This window comes from Lampetra fluviatilis, chromosome 8 (genome assembly GCF_964198595.1).
Source record: "Lampetra fluviatilis chromosome 8, kcLamFluv1.1, whole genome shotgun sequence".
NCBI classification, from domain to species: Eukaryota; Metazoa; Chordata; class Hyperoartia; order Petromyzontiformes; family Petromyzontidae; genus Lampetra; species Lampetra fluviatilis.
Window position 1 is genome coordinate 411431 of NC_136282.1, and position 25387 is coordinate 436817.

At 45.6% G+C, this 25387-nt stretch overlaps 1 protein-coding gene across 3 annotated transcripts in view; it reads left to right on the plus strand.

The window, feature by feature from the left end:
- UTP20 (UTP20 small subunit processome component) overlaps positions 1–23687 on the plus strand; it is a 117590-nt gene extending 93903 nt beyond the window's left edge. For all 3 annotated transcript variants that reach the window (XM_078858830.1, XM_078858831.1, XM_078858832.1), the window contains exons 57-63: positions 1998–2173; positions 3861–3932; positions 9902–10055; positions 18378–18478; positions 19447–19573; positions 20475–20620; positions 22375–23687. In XM_078858830.1, the coding sequence (XP_078714956.1) occupies positions 1998–2173; positions 3861–3932; positions 9902–10055; positions 18378–18478; positions 19447–19573; positions 20475–20620; positions 22375–22530 (932 nt within the window). In that variant the 3' untranslated portion in view covers positions 22531–23687. The remainder of the gene's footprint in view (positions 1–1997; positions 2174–3860; positions 3933–9901; positions 10056–18377; positions 18479–19446; positions 19574–20474; positions 20621–22374) is intronic.
- Positions 23688–25387: the final 1700 nt, after the last annotated feature.

Genomic DNA, 25387 nt, shown 5'->3' on the forward strand with positions numbered 1-25387 from the left:
TTGTGATTTATCATGGTTATTACCACGTATATTCCTATGGTTTTGTTACCCTTTGTTGTCTGTCTGTATCCAGGGATTGTGCTGTTTTACTCGAGTTATATTTTGATGTCCTGAGGTTAGATGTAACTAAGTTCTCACTTAAGCTTTCTTGACTGCTGGTATTCATATTCCTTGGTTTTTGGTAAGGTCACGTAGATAGCAAGATACAACAAGAGACAATATGTGAGGTGAATGGGAGTAAAATAAGGTACAGTGGAACCTCGGTATACGACCGCTTTGGAATACGTCGAATTTGGAGTACGTCGTGTTTTTTCGAGAGAAAAAATGTCTTGGGATACGACGTATTGCTTGGGATACGACGCGTTTGCTAGAACTTGTCTGGGTCGGGATGAGTCACCGCGTACAATACCCGCGTATGCCCCGTTCACGACTGAAACAAAGCGAGAGGGGTGGGGTGGCGTGGGGGAGAGGGGCGGGGGACGTGGGGGAGGGGTGGCGTGGGAGAGAGGGGCGGGGGACGTGGGGGGCTGCCCCCATGGAGGGTGGAGCCCCGGGTCGAGGCGCGCGTGACGTGCGGGGTTGAGGCACGCCACGTGACCAGCGCAGCTGGCAGCAGCGCGGTCACGTGGCTTCTGTAGGTATTTTAGTAATTATTGTCGAAATTATTTTATACAACCCCATTAATGTATAATATGCCATATAAAATATAATTTCTTTTCCTCTGGAACGGATTATTTCTGTTTCCTTTATTTCTTATGAGAAAAATTCGTTTGGTATACGTCATTTTTGGTATTAGTCCTACCTTCTGTAACGAATTAACGACGTATACCGAGGTTCCACTGTAATTAATAAATCAAGGCCACCAATGTGACTGCAGTCTGGTTTTTCATCTGGGTGAGTGTGTTGGCAGACTACGATATCGACTTAATCTTTGTTTTGAACTTTTAACCGTTGTATTAAAATAACCTAAAAAAAACTTGCCCGTTTGGTTTTCGCTGCCTGGTTTATGGCTTATCTCCGGCTCTCTGGTCCCGAGTGTGAAAGGTTGCTGCTCGTGAGGAGAGGGTTTCGCATCACCCCCTTTTGCTCCAAGCGACCCCGCGATTGATTATTCAAAAAATATTGGCAGAAGTATTCTTAATATTATTTTTTGGAAAAAGGCCTATATATACAACAGGGGGCAGCCCTGCAATGTCTTTATTACACCACTGATTGCAGGAGGGCTTCTACGAGTGAGCTCTTGAGTGCCTCTCGAGAGTACTTTGGCCTACTCTTCCACACAAAAGTAAAGTTAAGAAATAACAATGTCATGTTTTAAAGTGTAGCAGCAAAGTATGGTGCATTTATTGTCAGAATATTTATCTGATTTTTAAACATAAGCAGCCATATAAAATTCAATAAACTCTGTCATAAATTGTGGCGTACATTATCAATAATAATTCATAAAACACTGACATGTTTACAATAATAATATCTAGTTTTATATATCAGATTCATGCAATTGCATCTCGAAATCTGAGGAACCACAGTGGAGCAAGAAGGTAGCCAGGCAATGAGTCGGTGCCAACAGTTGCCCAAGCTCTGCAGACCTCTATACAGAAGATGTTTTCAGTCAATTGATGAGTGTTCATACATGTCGGAGAAAATGGGTTCACCCAGAGAAAAAACCCTTGCAGAAGGCACACATGATGTCAGTCTGCAATTTTGCGGTATCACCTTCTCGCAAGCCAGGTTTTTATGGCACCTGGACGCCCAGAGCGGGAAAAGGAATTTCCCCAACATTTGTGCAATCTTTCCGTATATGTTAGGGTTGAGCACACACTCAGTTAAGTACAGTGCAGCGCAAGTATGTCGTTGGTGAACAAGCAAAAATCCATGATCCTAGGTGCAGTTATGAAAAAAGTGTAAGCCACCCGACAGAATGTTTGTCATTAATAAAAAGTAAGGCACAGTAACCTGTGTTTTTTGTTATGTGTGTGGCGTTTGTGGACCTGCAGCAAGCGTGCAGGCTCACCTGCAGCAGCCGCACTCCTGGGTTCGCCTGGCCGCGTGCCAGCTCTTTGGACTGCTCTTTGCTACATGGAATCCCGAAGAACTCGTCGCACAAGCTAAACAACTGGAGATGGCATCGGCCTCCAAAAAGGACTACATTGTTCATGATTTGAACACCAAGGTATAACCCTGCTTTCTTATAAGTTGAAAATAATCGGCTCGTCTTCATGGGGTGGAGTTTTGTTATTCCTGATGTTTTTTTATTGAAACCATATTTGCAATAAATGTCATTTTCTAAAATCTGTGACAAATAATTTATTTGCAGCAAAATCTGTTTATGTAATATTTGGATGCAACCTTTACACTCTCCAAGATGGCTCAGGACTCAGCTGGCAGGACAACAAGTGATTTATGGAAGCTATCTGTGCAGAGCTCTGGGTGTTATCCCATGTGTGTGCGCGTGTGAGTTGTGGCCGGGTATTCCAGCTGCTTCCCATTGTAGAGACCCACGCCGCCTGGAGTCTTGTAACTCTCTGAGGTTTTTCTGGGAAAATATCGGACACTAAAACTATTGTAGATGTGCGGCACAGCAACAATATTGCTCGAAGCATTAAAGTCCTTTGGTCACTTGAACACTCGGCATCGATCAGACCAACACTACCATTGGTAAGTGCAGGGCTGAAGAACGTCGTAGCCTGTGATGCACTCCTACATTCCTCTGATGACCAAAGGCATTCTTCTGACTGGTAGAGTGTTGGCCTTTTTTGGAAACTCCCTGGATGGAAGCCTTTTGCTGGAGGACTTTATTAGGCTTACCTTTGTGGCAGTGCTTAGCTTGTGGAGTGTAGCTGTCTGGTAGGTCCTACCCCAATCTTATGCGCCTACCCTTCGGGTGTGATGCCTGCATTGTTCTGTGCTGGTAACCTTGCTTGTCATACTGAATCGTAATACTCTTTGGTTCTTTCGGTAAAGTCACGTAGGTAGAAAAATGAAATAAAAGTAATATATCACGACGTTTCGATCGCAACACAAGCGATCGTCATCGTGCGAAACAGAATCCAGCAGTAGAACTGCTGAACTAGGAAGAACACAGCGAGAGAGCTGCTATAACAAGGGGTTATATATGTTTAAGGGGGTTGTAGTCCAAGGGCAAGCTTGCGGGGTCCGAGCTGGAATGGAGTCTCATCCCCGCATGCAAGTACATCAGTTGTGTTAATGTGGCAGATTAGGGAGAGAGAGATTAGGGAGAGAGAGATTAGGGAGAGATTAGCATGTCAAAGTAAATGAGCTTCCGTCGCCGCATGTCGCTGCACATGCACACGGCAGTAGTGTTAATGGGAGATTAGCACTGTTAATAGGAGAGATTAGAGAGAGATTGGGGTTATTAACATAATCCAAAAAAACAATTGCTTGCTTTAGATACTTAGGCCATGTTTTCCAGGCTGTCTGATTTGTATTTTAATCTGCATGAATGAGATAAAGACTTTGAAGTTATGGACACAAGTGCATTACCATAGCACACTGATGTCACTGTGATTTCAGGCCTACATTTGAATGAGACCATGTTTCTGTTGTGGTGTTTTGCACTTTACTGCAACTAAAGTATTTTTTGTATTTATGAAGCATCAAACTTTCATTGTACATGCTGGGATGCACAGCCAGCGAGGTGAATATGCATGAGAACATGCGTCTTACCTGTTGAGCAATTGCCCACTCTGGAAGCCAATCTAAGGATTTGTCTCTGATACGATTGGGAGGGAGTCATGCCCATTTCACCAGTGTCCACCAGTGCCGCCTTGAAGATGACGTTTCATATTAATGTGGTTCCTGGTCATGATTCTCAGCTCGTGCGCCGTGTCTGTTCACAGGTGAAGGAGCTTGTCAAAGCATTTTGCTTCCAACTCCAGTCCAAGTTCCTGAGTCCAGACCTTGGAGAGCAGGTAACTGGCAGTTTTTGCACTGTACCATTCTCTGACATCACCTAAGTACCGAAATCCCATTCAAAATCATTCATGTAATAATCCCACATGGACAGAAGCAATAGAAGGTTTGTTGCATAACACTATATATGTTGCAAAATATACAGCTCTTGGTCAATCTTTTGCTGATTGAGGGCCTTCCTTACACACTCTCGGTTGTGGGGGTTGTTTGACCATACTTCACCGTGCTAGTGAGTGCGCGTTTGTTCATGCGGGGTGCTCAGGAACTCTTCAGATCTCACTTGCTAAGTTGTTAGCAATGGCCGGCAATCAAACTGGGGTCAACAGGGTCATAGCGCAGTGTGCTAATCACTGAGCCACCACTCCTACCCACTATAAGGTAGAACAAACTCTTGAGTTCATAGCAAGTCAGCAAAATTAACTATTTCCTTGATCAGACCAAGCAGCAAAGCAATAAATAATATTTCAGTTTAACACGTAGGCTTTCGCAACCAATATTCATAATAGAGTTTTTTTTGGGGTTAGATCGCGTAAATATAAATGTGTCGTTAACCCACCACTCTCTGATACAGCCAATTAGTAAGGTTTGTCATGTAAACAAAACGTGCCAATTCGTTACTAGTTCAGCCCACTGGTGTGTTGGAGAGTAAATCCACAACATTTACAATTGAGTACGACGTTTCCCTGGTAATTACATCCAGCTTCATCCGGCAATTTTTCCAGAATTGTGAAGATATCTACCTGCTTCAGGTCTTAAACAGAGCTAGATGATGTGATCACTTTAACCCATCTGTTCAACATTAACATTATCCATTGTTACATGATTACAATTAATCCCCCCTCTCTGCTCTCAGCACCTTTATTATGAATTAATATTTCATACCTTTTATTTGGTACTGTACGTTTTCTCACATGAAGCTGAATTGCGCAGTCAGATGGGTTAATATGGGGCTGAAGGGATTTAATGTTCTGAACCGAAAGTCACAATACAACAAACACTTGAAGTTTAGCAATTAATACGTCCCCAAACACTTTCACTTTAAATTTTCCTTCCTGTACTCCAGATGTCCGTCACTTCCCACTCCCTTGCCTTTTACCTGTCTGCTCATCAGCCTGCTTTGTAAGAATGTATGCACTCCCAGAAAGCTGTGCGGCCGACAGGTTTTGTAATAAACTTGTGTTTTTGATATGTAGAGACAGTTTTACAAAGGAGACATGTTGTCTGCTTATCTATTTTGCTTTCTAAGAGGCTGATCTGTTTTGACACAGTCCCAAGTAAGATGCAGCGTATTAATGTCCTAGACTTACGAACGACTTCCATTCCTGAGGCCCATTCGTAAGTGTTATACGGTATGTTGAGGTTCCTCAAAAAAGTGAAGCACTGTTAAACTCATAAATAATATATATTGTAGATTTGCATATAATACTGGAATAAAGATTGTATTTAGTAAATAAAACAAAATAAAGTAACATAAAAGACGTATTTTCACTTACCTTGAGTCCCGATGCTGGCTTGCTTGTCGAAAGGTGAGCAATGAGTCACAACTATTGCAGACACAACAACCGCCATTCGCCACTAAGTGGCGGTGACGTCACCACGACGCTTGTGCCAGGCTATGTGTACGTTGAGACCACGTGAAGTGTCGAACGCCCGTTGGCAGGAAGTCACGGAGCGGCAGACCCAGGTGCCACCAGTCGACTGACTGAGATGAGTGGCTGATGCACCACCTGTGCCCCCTGCTGTGCCAACTAGCTGTGCTTTAGCCACCCGGCGTTCCGCTCATTGTTGTGAGCGTCGCTCTTCCCCCCTCCGTTGTCGTTGGAGGGCGACTGCCTCCAACTGCCCGGTAGCGTCCTTCACGAGCCTCCTCCACAGAGGCCGATCTTGACACCGCTGGTACCAGTCATCAGCAAATCCACTCAGCTCCACATTCTCCTGTACCATATCACTCCATCTCTTCTCTAGCCCGTGCCGCGCCCGTTTAGCCCCCTCGATCCGGCCGAACAAAAGCTGTTTAGGCATATGGTGTCTGGGTATGCGGGCTACATGACCTAGCCAACGCAGCCTTTCCTGCCTGAGGAGCTCACCGGTGGGACTTTGTCAAGATCTTTCAAGGATATGTGAGCTCCTCACACAATCCAGCCAAGTTAAACCCAGGATGGATCGTAGGCAGGCCAGCCGAAATGTTTCGAACCGGCGAAGATGTTCCATTAGGGGGGTCCACATTTTGCAAGCGTAGAGAAAGGAGGGAATGACTGGCCGAGAAGACCTGAAGCTTTGTGCGGAGTGACAGACCAGGTAGCTTGCACACAGCGTTACGCAACCGATGAAAAGATAATGCCGCTCGACTGATTCGCAGTGAGACCTCTGTTGTCAAAGCAGAGCCGGTCATAAGCACACTGCCCAGGTATGGGAAACTCTCCACTCTCTCCACAACTGCCCTATCACCAATTGGGCGTTGTGGGGTTGGAGTGTCCGATGGTACAATATACCCAGGCAGGTGCTTAGTTTTGGTGGGGCTAATGGTAAGTCCCCACCTCTTAGTGGCAAGCTCCAGATTCAGCAGCAGCGCCTACAACTTCTCCTCTGAGTGAGCAGCAATTACCAGTTCATCGGCATATGTAACATGGTTGAGCAATAGGGAGCCATCCCTTGACCGCACCCGGGCATCAATCAGCTTCCGATTGTATCTGTACCAGATGAAAATTCCTCCGGTACAGCTATTGAAGGCTTCACGACCTATGTGGTCGAAATATACGTTAAATAATGTGGGAGCCAGAGGACATCCCTGTCGCACCCCAAGGTGTACAGGGAATGGCTCCGACTCCCGGCCACGTAGTTTTACCCGGGCCCGCTCACCATCATAAATGAAGGTCCGTAATGATCGTGAGCAGAGGGTCAGGGACTCTGAAAGGACGAAGAACAACCCAGAGCCCAGGCCTACTGATGGTATCATAGGCCTTGACCAGGTCAATAAAGCAGAGATGGAGGCCTTGTTGGAATTCCCTATACCTCTGCTGTAGCAGACGGACAGAAAATATGGCATCTGTGCAGGACCGCCCTTTCCTGAAACCACATTTGGGGCTCTGCAAGCCTCTCCTCAGCGTGCTTGGCAAGGCAATGTTAAATAATTCTTGCCAGGACCTTTCCCGGCACACTGAGAAGTGAGATTCCCCTGTAGTTGTTACATTCTGTGTGCAGTCCCCCTTCTTAAAGAGGGGGACCACCAGGGCATCCTTCCAATCCTGCAGAACCCGTCCAGTGGTCTAGACTGTTGTTATGATATCATGTAGGGCAGTTTGTGCACAAACGCCACCCTCCCTCAGCATTTTGCTTGGGAGATCATCTCTGTCCGGTGCCTTTCCTGGTCTCAGGCTCTGGATCACTTTCAGTACTTCCTCAACAGATGGCACCTCAGCCAGACACTCACAGGGGGTGACTTCTTCCAATATTTGAGGCACCGCAGCCTCAGCTGGGTCATCCCCACTTTTTTCCACGATGTTTTCCACGCTGAGGGATTTCCCCTCCCCCAGGACCTCACAGAAATGGTCAGCAAATCTGCAAACCTGTTCCTGGGGGTCAGAGATTGGATCACCGTTTTTTCCCCTAATTATGGTAATAGGTGTGGCACTGCAGGTTACTTTTTTGATGGAATTAAAGAGCGATTTGTAATCGTGGGCCATTGAGGCAGACTCCATCTCCTCAGCAACCCGTGTACCACCAACCATCCTTGCAGTGCCTCACGGCTCTCCAAACCTCTGAGCGAAGGCTGTGGTAAGTCTCCTCATTCTCTGACATGGGATGCTGTAGACGATGAGAGGTGGGCCTGTCGCTTTTTCTCAGCCAGCCTGAACACCTCCTCTGTCAGCCAGGATCTCTGAGGAGGTTTGGACCATGTACCCAAAGCAACCATTGCAGCTGCATGCGCCACAGTCCTAAACCTCGCCCATTTCCCCTCGACGTCAGGAGGAGTGGGGTACGATGCCAACCCCAGCCGCAAGCGATGATGAAATTTTCACTTGCAACTTTCATCAGCTAGCTGAGACAATGCCACGATGGGTTTGAATGGGGTCCTGGGTGTACACCTACCACCGGAGTGGAAGAATGGCAGGCGCATCTTACAGATGGCAAGTCGATGGTCAGTGGGCAGATCAGCTCCACGGTAGGTCCTGGTGTCAAGGACATGGGCACGCATCCGCTGTTCCGTCACTATGTAGTCCAGCAGATGTTCTTGTTCGGACCCGGCATGTATCCATGATGTTGTGTGGATGCACTGATGCCGGAACTGCATGTTGGTAGTTACAAGCCCATGGGCTGCACACAAATCTAGCAGCCTCCTTCTGTTGTTATTGAGCTGATCTGGCCCATGTCTTCCAATCACTCCAGACCAGGTGCTAGCATCATGACCAACTCGGGCATTGAAGTCGCCCAACAAGATGACTATCCCGAGGGACCACTTTAGCCAGCACCTGTGACAGGAGGTCATAGAAGGCATCTGACTCATCGGCCTTGCCTGCATCCCTCCACGGATGTTCGTCCCCGGGGGCAGCATAAGTAACCACGACTACCACTCCTCGCCTCTGGTTGATGGGAAGACGAGCCCAAAGTAGCCTGTGGCTTACAGCTTCCCACACCTCACCGCCACGCTCCCACGCCCCCTTCATTCTTTTGTTCAGAAGAAGGGCCACTCCCTGTTGTTTGGCAGTCTCCTGCACCGAGTAGAGGACTGTCCACCCCTCATGGTGGCAGGAGCCAGAGCCAGTCCACCGGACCTCCTGAATACCACAGAGATCCAGGTGGTACTGGTCCAGCTCCCGACAGAGGAGTGGCAGCCTCTCCTCTGCAGTGAGCATTCTAACATTCCACGTGGCCATCCGAAGTGGCTTTTTGTTGTTTCTGGAGGAGCCCCGAGGGTAAGGATTCAGTCTCCTGGCTCCGCCAAATGGGGTTTGGCCAGGGGATGTCATAGACGCCTGTCCCTACAGGGCCTCCGGCACAAGCTTAAAGTTTTAAATCGTGGTTTAGTGGTAATTAGGTGGAGGGGTTACAAGCCCCTCGCACCCGTCCAGAGGCCCCATTTGCTGCTGTGGTGGTTACAAATGCCATGACGGGAATGGCCAATCTAAATTGGCCCTCCCCCCACGGCACTGCTCACCACAGCGTTGCCATCTGGCACCAACGAGGAGGTAGGGGGTTTTTGCCGCACCGTTGTTTCTGGAGGAGTCACAAGGGTAAGGATTCAGTCTCCTGGCTCCGCACATACACAGACAGACGCACACACAACAACGATCCCCCGTGTAGCCTTAACAGACTGTTGGGGAAAGTTCTATTAGCATGCACCTATGAAGGCCGGCATGGCACACGAGGGGGTGGGTGGCTACCACCATGCCTTTGATTCCTCTGTGGCGAGTCACCGGTGTTGGCCGTGAGAGGTAATTAAACTCGGGTCGCCAGGTTCATAGCGAAGCAAGCTAACCATTGCATTACCGCTCCCCACAAACACACACGGGGGTACGCATGCACAAAAATATACACGCACACGTGCACGTACACACGTGCACACTCAACCTTCATACACATTCTCCCAGTGCGAAGCTGACTCATTACATCTCATGGAGGATCGCTCCACTGAAGACAATAGTTCCGTGGTTAAGTTTGCGAGTTCGTGTTTTAAGTCAATGTTAAAAAATATATATTTCATGGAAGCTGATTCGTAAGTTGGGTGTTTGTAAGTTGGTGACTGTCTGTATTAGTCTTGATGACTACCAAGCCACTGTTGTCAAGAAGCTCCTGCTTCTAACATCAGCCGGTGTACCTTGACATTGTCACCAAGTAGTCATTCCAAACAGTCATATATGTATTTAATAAAGAATAAAAGCTCAGATTGTTGTGATAGTATTGCATTTTGATTAAAAATAAAAGTGTAGTAGAATGTGGATCTTTTACCTGAAGTTTTTTTTTTTAATAGGTGGTGAAGAATCTGATCTTCCTCTCGCGAGTGATGTACCTGCTGCATGCCGACTTGACGCCACCCACGGCGGTCGGGACAGACGTACGGACAGACATGGACGTGGATGGGGAAGAGGACGGAGCAGAGGAAGGAGATGGAGGAAAAGAAGCGGGTAAGCATAATTTAAACAAGTTTTATAAATGCAAGTATTGCTTGGGTTATTGTTTGAACTTTTGGGAGGCACGTGTATCCCCGGTTTTGCATTATAGCAGTGGTTACTGGGGCGCCACAGTGATGAGATGGCAACGACTTTGCCTGGTATGCAGCAGGTTGTGGGTTCAATCCCAACCCTGACGTTAGTACCTTTAGAGTTTGCATATCTCTCCCCGTGGTCGTGTGGATTTTTCTCCGGGTCTTCTGCTTTTTCTCTCCACATTTAGAAACATGTATTTACAGTATTTGGCTGCAATACATTTCCACTTCATTGAGCTATCATTTGTGATCGCCAGGTCACTTCTGAAAAATTGCTATATAGCTCAGTGGTAAAATAAAAATTAAAATTTAGTTTACGCATAATCCTATACAAAATGCAATATTGTGTGGCACATACTGAGAGAGCCCGGGAGACTGCCTGGAGATGGTCATTCAATACTTGGTTCTGGGTAAGTGAGGCCAAGGCAGACCCAGAAGGGCTTGGATTGATGATGTTGCTTTGGACAGGGCTCGGCGTGGGACAAATCGCAGGAACTGCAGAAGTCGGTGCCCTGTGGCGTAGGAGAGTCCAACTTGTGGCCAGCCCTTGGATCTAGGAAGACAAAATGGTGGCTCTGTAGAGCAAACGACTCGCATATGCGAGGTGGTCAGCAGAGGCAAATACAGAAATAGATTAAATCTGCCTCTGGTTTTTCCTATGTGCCATAAGGTTAATTAGTGGAATTGGGTAGAGCAGGACCCGCCAGAGAGAAAGCGCCTTAAGAAGCAATGAGATTCAACGCCTACATTTAAATTCAACAAATCTCGGTTGTGGGTCAACGCAGTTCTTCATCCTGCTAAAGGCAACAAATTGGGTTCCACTCTTTGGGAAGCCAGCGGGTGGTGGAGGCGACTCGTCTCCACTATTGGGATGGATAATTTAAACCATTCAAGCACCCACGCTGCACTTGAGAGGAAACCTACTTTCCTATGACCAGCTAGTTGTGCCTCAGGCTTGTTCCATCTGGGCCAGCCCTCTAGCTTCTACCGTAGGTGCACACCAGGCTCAACATCCCTGGTGAGTCGCTACTGTCAGCAGCTGCCAACACACCAGGCTCAACATCCCTGGTGAGTCGCTACAGTCAGCAGCTGACAACACACCAGGCTCAACATCCCTGGTGAGTCGCTACAGTCAGCAGCTGACAACACACCAGGCTCAACATCCCTGGTGAGTCGGTACAGTCAGCAGCTGCCAACGCCGAACCCCGGGCGGCGGTTCACTAACCCGGAAAACTCAGCTTGTCTGAGCCTGGGCATGTGGAACCCCTGGTGGAGGAAATTCCACCAAAAGGGTCTTTGGACCTTCCACTGCAACCAGGACCATCTCCAGTCGTCTTGACTACGTCTTGCCACTCGGTACAGATGGGTCTGGTCGAGAGAGTGAGGTTGATGCTGCGCAAATCACCCTCACTTAAATCCAAGTTCTCTGCACAAGTCATGGCATTTTTTTACCATCGTCATTATCCAAGGCCTGTGGCGATGGGTGAGCGACGAAGCAGCAGGCACAGATATGCTGGAAGCTGTAGCTGCAAACCTGCACGCAGGCGGTTCAGGATATTGGTCGTTCCCTCATTGGACTGAAGCAGCAGTGAAGTCCGGCAGCACCCTGAGTGACTGAGCAGCCCTATTCAGGAACACACTGCTCACCTCCATAGTGAGGAAAGGGTTAGAACAGGTACCCTAAACATTGCCTGCTTCAAAACATCCTGGCCAGCCTACCGCAGCTGGTGGGATCCCATACCTGCGGTCGAAAAACAAATAAAAAAGACCAAAGTGATACCACTCACTGTTGGCACCTGGAATGTGCGCACTTTGATGGACACATCCGGATCAAAAAGACCTGAGAGACGCACCGCCCTCGTGGGCAGAGAGCTAGCCAGATATAATGTGGATGTTGCTGCCCTTAGTCAGACCCGACTTGCCAATACTGGACAGGTGACTGAAGTGGGTGCAGGCTACACATTCTTCTGGAGCGGACGAGGTCAGGAGGAGAGACGTGATGCTGATGTTGGTTTTGCAGTAAAAAACCACCTGGTCAACAAACTGGCAAGCCTACCCAAGGGTATAAACGACTGTTTAATGACCCTAAAGCTCCACCTAATGGGAAAAAAGGCCACCATCATCCGTGCCTATGCCCCTACCATGAACAACTCTGACGAGATCAAAACCAAGTTTTATAATCACCTGGAAGTCATTATTGCTGCCACAGCCAGCTCTGACAAACTCCTGATACTTGGTGACTTCAATGCCAGAGTGGCAAGTGACCATCAATGATGGACTGGAGTCATGGGTGCACATGGCATTGGAAAATGTAACAGCAACAGCCTTCTGCTGCTGAAAATATGCTCTGAATTTGACCTGCTCATCACCAACATGATTTTCCAACTACCAAAGCACAAGAAAACTTCATGGATGCATCCTCGTTCACACCACTGGCACTTGATTGACTACATCATCATGAGGAGGAGCGACCGGCACGATTTCAGGGTGACCAAGGCAATGTGTGGTGCTGAATGTTGGACTGACCATCGTCTTATCTCCAAACTTAACATCCGTATTAAGCCTCCCAGACACCCACAAGGAAAAGACGTCAAACGTCTTAACATCCAACAGGAACACACCAGACTGGCCTTTGTTGAGGCTCTAGACCAGGGGTCCTCAAACTTTTTAAACAGGGGGCCAGTTCACTGTCCCTCAGACCGTTAGAGGGCCGGACTATAGTTAAAAAAAAACTATGAACAAATTCCTATGCACACTGCATATATCTTATTTTGAAGTGAAGAAACAAAACGGGAACAAATACAATATTTAAAATGAAGAACAAGTAAAGTTAAATCAACAAACTTGCCAGTATTTCAAAGGGAACTATGGGCCTGCTTTTGGCTAATGAGATGGTCAATGTCCGGTTCCATATTTGTCACTGCTAGTCGTAACAAGTGATGCAAGTGTGCATCCGTTAGTCTAGATCTGGTTGGAGATTTCAAATGTTTCATTCTGGAAAAAGTCTGTTCACAGACATAAGTGCTGCCAAAGATGGTTGCCATTTTGAGTGCATGGTTCCTGAGATGAGGATATGTCTCAGAGGGGAGAGATGCATAGAAATTATGAAGGCTGCTTGACTTGAATGCGTCTTTCAGAGAGTCACAATTCTGCAGTTCAGCCAGTTCCATTTGGTAAATTGTATCCACATTTTCAATGTCAATAGAAAATGGGTTACGGAAAAGCTGTATGTCCTGTTCATGGAGATGAAGCTCTTTAAATCTAAATTGGAACTCCTTTTGCAATTTTTCCAGTGAATCCACACATGTTTTGTTTGGGAATTGCAACCAATGTTTTTTCCGCTAACAGATTTTGAGTTGTGGGGAGATGGCAGAAGTTTTCCTCCTTAACTTGTTTGATGAGGAGGCCTAATTTTACTTCAAATGCTTTGACATGTGATTGCATATCACAGATGAGCTTCCCCTTTCCTTGAAGTTGCACATTGAAACTGTTGAGTAGCTCTGTTACATCTGTCAGAAAGACAAGGTGCCATTTCCATTCTGCATCATTGAGCTCTGGTACTTCTTTGTTTTTTGAAAGCAGAAAAGCTGTAATCTGTGGAAGTAAGTCATAGAAACGTTTCAAAACTCTCCCTCGACTCAGCCAACGGACTTCTGTGTGGTACAGAACATCTTCATAGTCAACATTTAGTTCAGACAGAAATTCCTGAAATTGTCTGTGGTTTAGTGCATGAGCTCTAATGAAGTTAACACAAGATACCACAATTTTCATAACAGAGTCCCACTTCAGTGATTTACTACACAGCGCTTGTTGGTGGATGAGGCAGTGTATGGCGATTGGATGAGAATGGTTATGTTTGTCCATCTCTTGGTTAATGCGAGCAATTACTCCTTTCTTAGACCCCACCATGCTAGGAGCACCATCAGTTGTCACACTGGCTAGTTTAGCCCAGTTCAGCTCCAAACCATTCACAGTTTGGCAAACTTTTCATAGATATCCTCTCCTGTAGTTGTTCCTTTGAGGCTTTGCAGTGCAGCAAGCTCTTCTGTGACTTTGAAATTGTCATTCGTCCCACGAATAAAAATTAGAAGTTGTGCAGAATCACGAACATCATTGCTTTCGTTGAGTGCCAAGGAAAAATAGGAAAGTTTTTTTTGTGGAGTTTTGCAAATGCTGATGCAAATTGTCTCCCATTTCTTCAATCCTCCGTGTAGTTGTAGGTCCTGAAAGACTCACTGTACTAAATAAATCGGCCTTCTCTGGACACATCTTTTTGGCAACAGAAAGAAGGCATTCTTTAACAAATTCTCCCTCCACGAATGGTCTGCCAGTGCACGCTATTAGCTTGGCAACTTGAAAACTTGCTCGCAGTGATGAAATATTTAGCTGCTTCTGCTTCACAAAAGTATTTTGCTGAGTTGTTAATGTATTTTTCAGTTTTAATATTTTATCTTTTCTCACTTCTCCAACCAAACAATCATATTTATCTTTATGTTGAGTTTTGATAGTGTCGACGTAAATTGTATTCTTTGAACACAGACACTATATTCTGTCATATCAGACACACAGCTCTTTCCTTGTACTGCATGAAAAAGTAATCATAAGTCCACTGTTCTTTGAATATCCTTCACTCCGAGTCAATTTTTCTCTTTCTTGACATCATTGTTTCCTAGGGAGTCAAAATTGCTATTAGTAAAATACCAATATATATACAGCGCTACAAAAACAATATACCAGCAATAACTTTGCCCACACAGAGACATACAGACTGCACTGCCCATCAATGCAGTCTGATTGGGGGAACTCCGCTTTTACCCCAGGCTCACACTGGTGCGGGTGCCATTAAAAAGTTAATTACACCTGCAGTTTTGTTCACAGATCGCAGTACATCCCCAGAACACAGGAATATCACTGGGAGTGGAGCCGAGGGACAAGTGAGGGAGCTGAGGGAGGGAGAGTCAGTCAAGCGCAGCCAGGGGAGGGCTGGCAACCTTAGGCCTGGGGGGCAAGTCCAGTCAATTGGCCCATTGAACCATTCACCAGCGCAGCCCAATGAGTGCCCACCGCCGCAGCTCAATCAGTGCCCACCGCCGCAGCTCAATCAGTGCTTACCAGCACAGCCAAATCAGTGCTCGCCACCGCAGCCCAATCAGTGCCCACCACCGCAGCCCAATGAGTGCTCACCAGCGCAGCCCAATTAGTGCTCACCAGCGCAGCCCAATTAGTGCTCACAAGCGCAGCCCAATTAGTGACCATGGGCCGGATAAATGTCCTCGGCGGGCCGCATGTGGCCCGCGGGCCGTAGTTTGAGGACCCCTGCTCTAGACCATCACCTGGAGTCTCTAAGCTTCGAGCATGTAGACGCTGAGGCAGACTGGACTGCTCTTAAGACCGTGCTGCATTCTACAGCCCTTGAATGACTTGGTGTTCCCTTACGTACACATCAAGATTGGTTTGATGAGAACGATGCAGAAATCCAAGCACTCCTTGACGAAAAACATCACCTGCATAAAGCATATATGAAAGACAGCAGCTCAAGCTTAAAGAAAACTGCCTCAACATTCGCAGGATTGTCCAGCGGAGACTCATGCTAGACACCTGGCTGTGCGCAAAAGCTGAGGAGATTCAGTCTTACGCTGACGGTGACAACACCAAGTGCCTCTATGATGCACTCAAGCAGGTCTATGGTCCGAAACACTCAGGAACTTCACCTCTCTTGAATGCAGATGGAACAACACTCCTCACAGAGAAGGACAAAATACTTGCAAGGTGGGCTGAACACTTCAGCGCAGTCCTCAACCAGCCATCATGCATAAATGAGGAGGCAATTGCGAGACTGCCTCAAGTTGAAATAAACCAGTCCCTTGCTGTTGTACCATCCATTGAGGAAACCAGCAAAGCCATAAGCCTCCTCTTATCAGGCAAAGCTCCAGGGTCCGATGCCATTCCAGCGGAAATCTACAAGGCTGGAGGGCCTCGCTTTGCCGAGAAACTGACCGACCTCTTCCAGTCTCTGTGGAAATTAGAAGCCGTTCCCCATGAGTTCAAGGATGCCTCTATAATCCATCTATATAAGAGGAAAGGCAATCGGCAGGCCTGCGACAACCATCGAGGCATCTCCATGCAATCAATCACTAGCAAAATCTCGGGAAGAATCCTTCAGAACCGCCTAATTGTCCACCTAGACCAGAGTCTGCTACCTGAGAGTGAGTGTGGTTTCAGAAAAGACCGCAGAACCACTGACATGGTATTCACTGCCCGGCAGTTACAGGAGAAATGCCAAGAACAAAATGCTGATCTATATATGGCTTTCATTGATCTAACAAAAGCATTTGACACAGTCAGCCGGGAGGGCCTATGGAAGATCATGGCCACGTATGGGTGTCCAGACAAGTTCATTGGCATCGTGCGAAAACTCCATGATGGCATGATGGCTAGCGTCAGAGACCAGCAAGAACTCTCTGATCCATTCCCAATCACAAACGGGGTGAAGCAAGGCTGCGTTTTAGTGCCAATGCTCTTCAGCATGGTGTTTTCTGCCATGCTGCAAGACTCATTCCAGAACCACAAAACTCGGATTAGCTTCATCTACCGTTTCGACGGTGGGCTATTCAATCTGCGGAGGATGCAAGCCAAAACTAGAGTGGAGGAAGTCACCGTTTGAGAACTTTTGTTTGCTGATGGCTGTGCTCTGGCTGCTGGCTCAAATAAAGATCTACAGGACAGTATGGACCACTTCTCCTCAGCTTGTAACAACTTCGGCCTAACAATCAGCACAAAGAAGACTGAAGTCCTATACCAACCTGCTCCTGGGAAACCCTACACTGAGCTCACCATCTTTGTGAATGGGCAAAAGCTTTTAGCCGTTGACAAGTTTACTTACCTTGGTAGTACTCTGTCTCGTGCTGTGCACATAGATGATGAAGTTAACATCAGGATTGTCAAGGCCAGTGCAGCTTTTGGACGTCTTCGTGACTCGGTATGGGAAAGGACTGGCATCAAGCAGGAAACAAAACTGAAGGTCTACCAGGCTGTTACCAACTCTTCTGTATGGGTGCGAAGCCTGGACAGTCTCCCAGCGCCATGCCAAGAAATTGAATCATCTCCACTTGAGCTGTCTGAGGAAACTGCTGAGGATCAAGTGGCAAGACAGAATCCCTGACACGGAAGTCCTCGGCAAGGCCAATATCCCCAGCATCCACACCTTTGCTTGCGAAGGAACAGCTTGGATGGATTGGCCACGTGACCAGAATGCCCTGCGCGAGACTGCCAAAACAAGTCTTCTTTGGCGAGCTGAAGAATGGCAAGTGAGCGCAAGGTGGCCCCAAAAAGCGCTACAAGGACACCCTTAAAGCTTCCTTGAAGAGCTTTGGATTCAACCTGAAAAGCTGGTAACCCCTAGCTCAGGACCGACCTGCCTGGAGAAGAAAAGTACAGGACGGTGCAGTCCTCTGTGAGAGCAGGAGAAGCTCCTGTGCTATCTTGAAGAGGCAACGGCGCTAATTTACCAAGGAAAGACTTGTGGCTGCACCTCAGAGCTCTACAGCCTCGCTGACCTGTCCAGTGTGCCACAGAGAATTCCGGGCTCTAATTGGCCTGTTCAGCCATCTGCACATTCATCAAAACCCAACAAAATGACAAACGTGCCATGGTCATCATCAACTATGATGGACGAACAAGAGAGAGAGAGACTTTAGCATGAGCAGAAATGTAATTTGTTGCATGTGGTTAAGCGATTATTTACTGTAATACGTGTTTATATGATCAGATCCTGTCTGTTGACCATGAGGCCACAGTGGAGAGATGTGAATTACCTCGCCTGATACACAGGAAGTTGTGAATTCGATCCCGACCCTAACACCTCTTGTATATTTGGAGTTTGCATGTCTCTCTCCCCGTGGTCGCGTGGATTTGTATCCAGGTTCTCCAATTTCCCCTCCACATTTAGAAACCTGCCTTTAGAGTATATGGATGCTATAAATTTCCACATGATAAGCCACTTCGTTGAGCTATCATTTGTGGCCAGGTCGCTTCTGAAAAAGAGATAGAGCTCAGTTGGCCTTTTCCTGGTAAAATGAAAAGAGTAAAAAAAGTAAAGCTCAAGTCTTTTTAAAGCAGCCAAAACATCATACATGGATGTAACGGGCACAATGCTTTCTCATAGGCAGAATACAATGTCAGTGTAAATTATTTAGCATATACGTTGATCACTGCATTTAATTAACGATTGCTTTTGTTTCAGAAACCACTGAGAAAAGCCAAGCCTGTTTGACCTGGCTTATGAAGAAACTGTGCTTCATGGCCAAGAAGGAGGCAGCCAACACCCCACTAGTGTCCCTCAAGGTGTGTGACGCTGCAGTTAACACCTCTCTTTTGTTCACAATGTTATAAAATCAAAGCGCCAGCTGATGTATTTGATATACAGTGGACTCTATTATCTGAATTCGGTTTATCCAATTTGTGGATTAACAATGCACCTGAGATTTTGAAATAAATGAATAACTCATGGATTTTTTTTTTCCCCCCTTAAGCCCAAATTAATCATGTTAAAACAGTTCTACATTGTTATTAGTGGATATGTTTGTTAAAAGTAACGTGCTTAAACTGAAATCCACGTGATCGCCCCTACAGTACAGTAGTTGCATTTCTTTACAACAGTGAGCGGAGTTTGATGTTGATTGGCGTGGCTCTGCTACTGTCCACTTAGTGGACTGAGTCTTCTGCGTGGGAGCAGGAAAGTGTTATCACTGAGTACGTGCATCGTATTCCATGGAAAATTTATGTTTGGATTATCAACAGCTGCCCACTGCTGCCAATGCTTCCAGTGCTGCATCTTATATAGCAAGGGTTACTTGTAAGGCATGGTATGCTTTACCAAAGTCCGAGAACATGCATAAGTTTAATCAAGCGTCTACAATCTCGATCCCTTCTTCATGTTGGAAATTGCGTGTGTGTTGTTTGGTTCATATTTGAGCTTGCCGTTCTCACTAACCAGCGTTAATTGTTTGGCAAGTCTGGCTACTGACAAGATCCAGAAGTTTGAAACTGGTCCAGATATGTCAGTTTCGACATGCCGCTGCTTAACATATCTGGAAGGCCACTCGGCCCGTATTCTGAGATGTTTTCCTTTAGAGGTATGGAATAGGTAATTTATTTAATATTCTGTATTTATCTGTTTAAGTGTGATTGTATTTAGTATTTTAAAAATTAGATTTTTAACCATTTTCAAGGTCTCATTTCTATGAATTTCACCATTTTAAAGCAATATCGTAATAATGTTGGAAATCTCTTTAAATCTTCTCCTGTTCCAGAGAACGTGTGTGTTTAAGTTCTTCGCGGCGATTGCTTTAGACTTGGGAAAAGAGAAAACAACTCCATTCCTGGTGATAATTCTGAGACCGCTCCATCGTGAGCTGCACAGCACATACGTGGAGCACGGTGAGTGCAAAAAGTCTGTTACGTGGTTCGTCTGCTGTTTATCTTTTGCAAGTAGGACAGTGGTGCCTTAACGATGGGTGTGAATTCTAGAAAGGCTAGAAATCTGAACTTTGGCACAAATACATGTGAGGATGTACTTTACGAGAAAATTACAAAAAGTACGTAAAAAAATGTTTTCCATTATTTTTATGTTCTTAGGTTTTTTCGGTAAAGTCACGTAGGTAAAACATCAAAATTAATAAAAATTAAATAAAAATCACGACGTTTCGGAGGCAACACAAGTCTCCGTCATCAGGTGGGACCGTCACAGCCAGATTTGCTGCATCAAGTGAGGCAATGATTCAAGATGTAATCCCTTAAAAGCAAGTTGAGGGGGGAGGAGAGGGGGGGGGGAGCTCATCAGAATGTGGTAGCCAATGGATGGAACGTATCGGGAGGGAGGGGGGCGGGGCTCAAAGAAGGCACGGAGTGCCACGTACAACGCATCGGGAGGGGGAGGGGGGCGGGGCCAAAAGGATGGACGACGGCGTGGACGCGGTTGTGCGCAAGCAACTACTGCTGCACACGCCAACGCATTGGACAGAGAGGGGGGAGGGGAGGCCTGATACACATGATAGAAAAAAACGAAAATGTCCATGTTTATACCAATGCTGGCTGAACAATGAAGAGAGTACTGTTAAACACTGGGGATGTTAATGCATATATTATCAGTGTTTTTTTGCATTCTGACCACAAGTATTGTGGTTAATGCAGACGTTATTCCTTGTAAAAGGTTTCAGTTTGGTGTGTTAACATCTTAACACCTGTTTTGTTGCCAGAAAAAAAGTAGAAAACCTAATCTCTTAGTTAATCTTGTTTGTGTACTATACATTATAGGTGCTGACTTACTCATGCTTTACAGATCCTACATTGAAGACCCTGTCTCAGGAGATCATCGAGTTGCTGAAGGGCCTGGTGGGGGTGGAGGAGTTCTCACTGGCTTACAGCAGTGTCCAGAAGCAGGCCAACCAGAAGCGCACGGAGCGCAAAGTTCAGCGGGCTCAACAGGTCAGGAATGCCCACGTGCACGGACGGGGTTGGCGGTCCACGCAAATCCCATTACATGCTACTACTTGACATTTGAGCAGGCTGCCTGACCTGCCATTGGAAGGCTCCGAGTTAAAATTTTGGTCAGAGTTCCGGGACTATTAAAATATGTAGCACTTTGTCGGAAGCATACACAGCAATCCCTCGTCGACCGCGGACTTCATGTACACACACTTTATGAATTGTATACCAATTTACCCAACCGCGGCCTAGAAATTTGAGTATCCCCAGGTAAGCACGAAGTCTGCAACTCTCGTTTTACAAATTTCATGGGGCCGTGCGGTTCTCCTCCGCGTCACAGCACCACCCGTGGCCACCCGTGGCGCTGCGTAGCTCATCAGCGAGTCTCGTAGCACATAGACCGTGTCGCATCGCAACCGCATATTTTGTTTTTGTTTATTGGTCATTGATGACCCGGAGGAAGAGGTGCTAGGTGCGCTGAGCCCCTTGTCCTTCTAACAACCCCTTTCCCCATCATCTCATTGTAGTCGTCAACATCGTTAATTTAAAGGTATATAAAGTTAATGTAATATTTATGTTATGTATGTATGCACGTTGGACGTCTTGCACACTCTACGTTATTGTGTAGTGTACTGTATTTTATTCGTTAAGCTATGGTGAGTCTCACCACGGCCATGGTTCCCCTAACCGCCTATTTCCCATAGGCTTTGAACTTTACCAACTGCAGATTTGCCTACCTAACCCCCCTGGTTGGCGTGGGATGACTGTACTGGCTTTCCTGTGGAGATATTGGCTTCCATAATAGGAATTTTGAACTAAAGCCACTGGCTCAATGCTGCCAGTAGAATTGTTTATCACTAAGCGGTCGGGCAGGGAGGATCTTTGGATGTTTTTGTTTTATACCATATAAAAAAAGTTGGGCTGGCTGGCCGGCTTTCACGTCCAGATGGATGGACCAGTGGGCTGATAATCCTAAATTAATCTAAGTGCATGATGAGTATAACAAAAACGTTTATTCTTCAGTTGTTTTTTTTATCTGAATTACAGATCAACCATGCACAACTAAATCTAAAATAAATGTATTTGCCCACTAGTTTAATTATGAATTGCTTCTCGCTCGTGACTTGGACACGTCAAGTACACCACTTATTCCCATTACCCTGGCTAACGAAGCTGCCGCCTGTCAGGGGCTAGCTGCTCAGTCCGAAACCACAGAATGTGGGCCAGCTGCCTTGAAAACACAGCACACAAACAACGTAGTGACAGTTTTTTATTTGACACATTTTTATTTAATTTTATCCTCTTCTAATCTTTATTGTACCTTCAGAATGTGAAAAGGTTACATTATAATTTATTTGACTCTTAGTCCATGGCCTCGTGCGAGCGGGGTCTGGCCCCCTCCACCAGCAAATATCCTTTTGGCCACCCAAGTTCAGTTTCTCCTCCCTCGCGGTGAATTGCTGCCACGGTGCCCCCCACACAACGGTTCAGGTGGCCCCACAGCCAAGAGGAGCTGTCTTGGCCACACAATTATGGAAATGCTATTCAATGGCTTGTGATGCACTATCATCTAATAAATAATATTTACATTATTATTAAAAAAAACTATTACTGGCTTATTGTAAATGTTAAAAGAATGTTTCTAAGTATTTACTCCGCAATATAAAGAAAGTTTTAGAGGAATAAGTCACTCCGACCCGTTTTCTTTCATCGCGTGTGATGACATTTTATTGTTTTCGGTGTGCCCTGTGAAGGCTGTTGCAAACCCGGAAATAGCTGCCCGGAGGAAGATGAAGAAGCACAAGAACAAGGTGGAGGCGCAGAAAAGGAAGTTGGAGGTGCTTCGTCCGGATTACAAGGCGAAGCGGCAAAAAACCAAGAGCGTGCGTGAGCTTGCTATTTTGGAGTGAGGTCTTGGCCTCACGGGAGGACTTCTCACTTGCTCCTTGCCGCTATTTATGATGCCTCGGTGAACTCAAGAGTTCTTTGTGTCCCACAAATGGTGGCCTAGACACTGCAAAAACTGGCAATTTGGAAGGGTGTGCTTTTATTCAGATATTTTTTTTTAGAGAACATGTAAAAACAATGTGTGAAACCAGTGTAAGATTTACGTGCGTTGTTACACGCATTAGGAATGAAAAATGTTCATGGTAAAATTATATGGAATTCATATGAATGATGTGTTTAAACATTTTGTTTGTATTGTTATTACATTGTTAATGATGAACTGGGACTGTATTTGTATTAAAGACATGTTAATGCACTGGCGCTCTACTTTGCATTTTGTATTTGTGCTTGTGCACCACTGCCAAAGCAACATCACCAAATAATTAGCTTTAATTTAGAAGTCGGGGGGTGATTGACTAGGCCCAGGAGTTGGCGACCCAAATAACAGGAAGAGCCATTTTTCTCAAATTTTGTAAAACAAACTCAATATTTCAAGAGCACTGTGGTGAATATGAGACTGTGGTTCCTTAATAATTAACGTCACGAAGCAGCAGTCCTTAAAGCGCCACCGTACTCGGCTCCGGAGCCGCAGGTTGCCGACCCCTGGAGGAGGCAATGGCTCCGGGTGGTTATTGTTTATTGCAAAGATTACGGCGAGCCGTTATTGGCGAATGCTGTCATTGGTTACTGTTGTCAGAATGCGGTGTACTGGCAAACCCTGTGTAACGCAATCTACTGCTGTGTAAGTTCATTAAAATAATGCATTTAAGAAATCAAATGATAAAAAGCAGGCATTGTAAGGAGCTTTCGCCACACGTGGCAGTGGCGCGGTGTGTAATATAATTTGCGGTTGTGTGCAGTGGTTGCTGACTGAATATGCATGATGACCATGTGTGTGCTGACTATATTCTGACTGTGTTGACTGTTCTGACAGTTTGTGCATGTGTGCTAAATGTGCTATGTGAATGTATGTTTGCCTAACTGCGAATGTGTGTGCATGTCAAATGTGCGCTGACCAGAGGTGCAACATGCGTCTATTAGCCACATCTAAACCCACTAAGGTGGGTGTCATGAGTCCGAACACCCATGACATCCACAGTCGTAACTGTGCCACTGCTGATCGCAGCCAAAAAGCGTTATTTTATCCAAGTGCACCTAACGGTCACAAGTTTCCAGCCTCGCAAACTAAATGTCAAAATTTCAATTTAAAGTCTTCTTGGTTCTTTCGGTAAAGTCACGTAGAAGGGAAGTAATAAAATAATAAAAATAAAACATAATAAAACAATTCTCACGACGTTTCGGCCACAACGCAAGCAGCCATCCTCAGGCGAAGAATGAAACACCCCAAGCTTGGAGCGTATATTTAAGCTGGGTTAGAGGGGGGGGAGGTGGGAAGAAGAGCGCCTAAACAAAATAATTTGCATATCAAGAGGAATTCAGCATATGGAAAATGCGTAGGAGGTGGGCGGGGGGGGTTCCAAATCAATACTATGCCCGTGCATTATGCAGGATTAGCAGCATCAAAGGGGGGGGGGGAAGGGGGGGAGCATTAACAAAGGAAAGGAATGTTAATAGTATGTAGCTGTAGTTACTAAACAACCACGTAAAAAACTACAGTATAAACTGCATGACAAACTGAAGTATAAACTACATAGCATCATCAGTAAACTTACTATACTCTACAATAAGCTGAGTTACTAACAGTAAGTAATACATGAAAAATTCTACGTTGTAAAAAATTATATAATATGCTTCCATCTAAACTTTATTCTCTTACATCACACGCGTCTATACCGTACTATATACTTCCATAGGCAAAACCAACATTAAATTACATACTGTATTGCTATAAACCACCCTATACCTTATACGGTATAGACGCGTGTGATGTAAGAGAATAAAGTTTAGATGGAAGCATATTATATAATTTTTTACAACGTAGAATTTTTCATGTATTACTTACTGTTAGTAACTCAGCTTATTGTAGAGTATAGTAAGTTTACTGATGATGCTATGTAGTTTATACTTTAGTTTGTCATGCAGTTTATACTGTAGTTTTTTACGTGGTTGTTTAGTAACTACAGCTACATACTATTAACATTCCTTTCCTTTGTTAATGCTCCCCCCCTTCCCCCCCCCCCTTTGATGCTGCTAATCCTGCATAATGCACGGGCATAGTATTGATTTGGAACCCCCCCCGCCCACCTCCTACGCATTTTCCATATGCTGAATTCCTCTTGATATGCAAATTATTTTGTTTAGGCGCTCTTCTTCCCACCTCCCCCCCCTCTAACCCAGCTTAAATATACGCTCCAAGCTTGGGGTGTTTCATTCTTCGCCTGAGGATGGCTGCTTGCGTTGTGGCCGAAACGTCGTGAGAATTGTTTTATTATGTTTTATTTTTATTATTTTATTACTTCCCTTCTACGTGACTTTACCGAAAGAACCAAGAAGATGAATCCCTGCAGTCACGAAAGCTTTAAATCGAAATTCAATTTAAAGCTTTCGTGACTGCAGGGATTCATCTTTTTGGTTCTTTTGGTAAAGTCACGTAGAATGGAAATAATAAAATAAAACATAAAAAAATAATTCTCACGACGTTTCGGCACAGTCTGTCGTCTCGACAGACCTGTTCTTCACCTGAGGACGGCTGCTTGCGTTGTGGCCGAAACGTCGTGATAATTATTTTATTATGTTTTATTTTATTATTTCCATTCTACGTAACTTTACCGAAAGAACCAAGAAGATAAATGTCAAAATGCCCAAACAAAGATCCAGGTGGACAAACCCGCATCGTCTGTGTTGATAATTTAAATCATA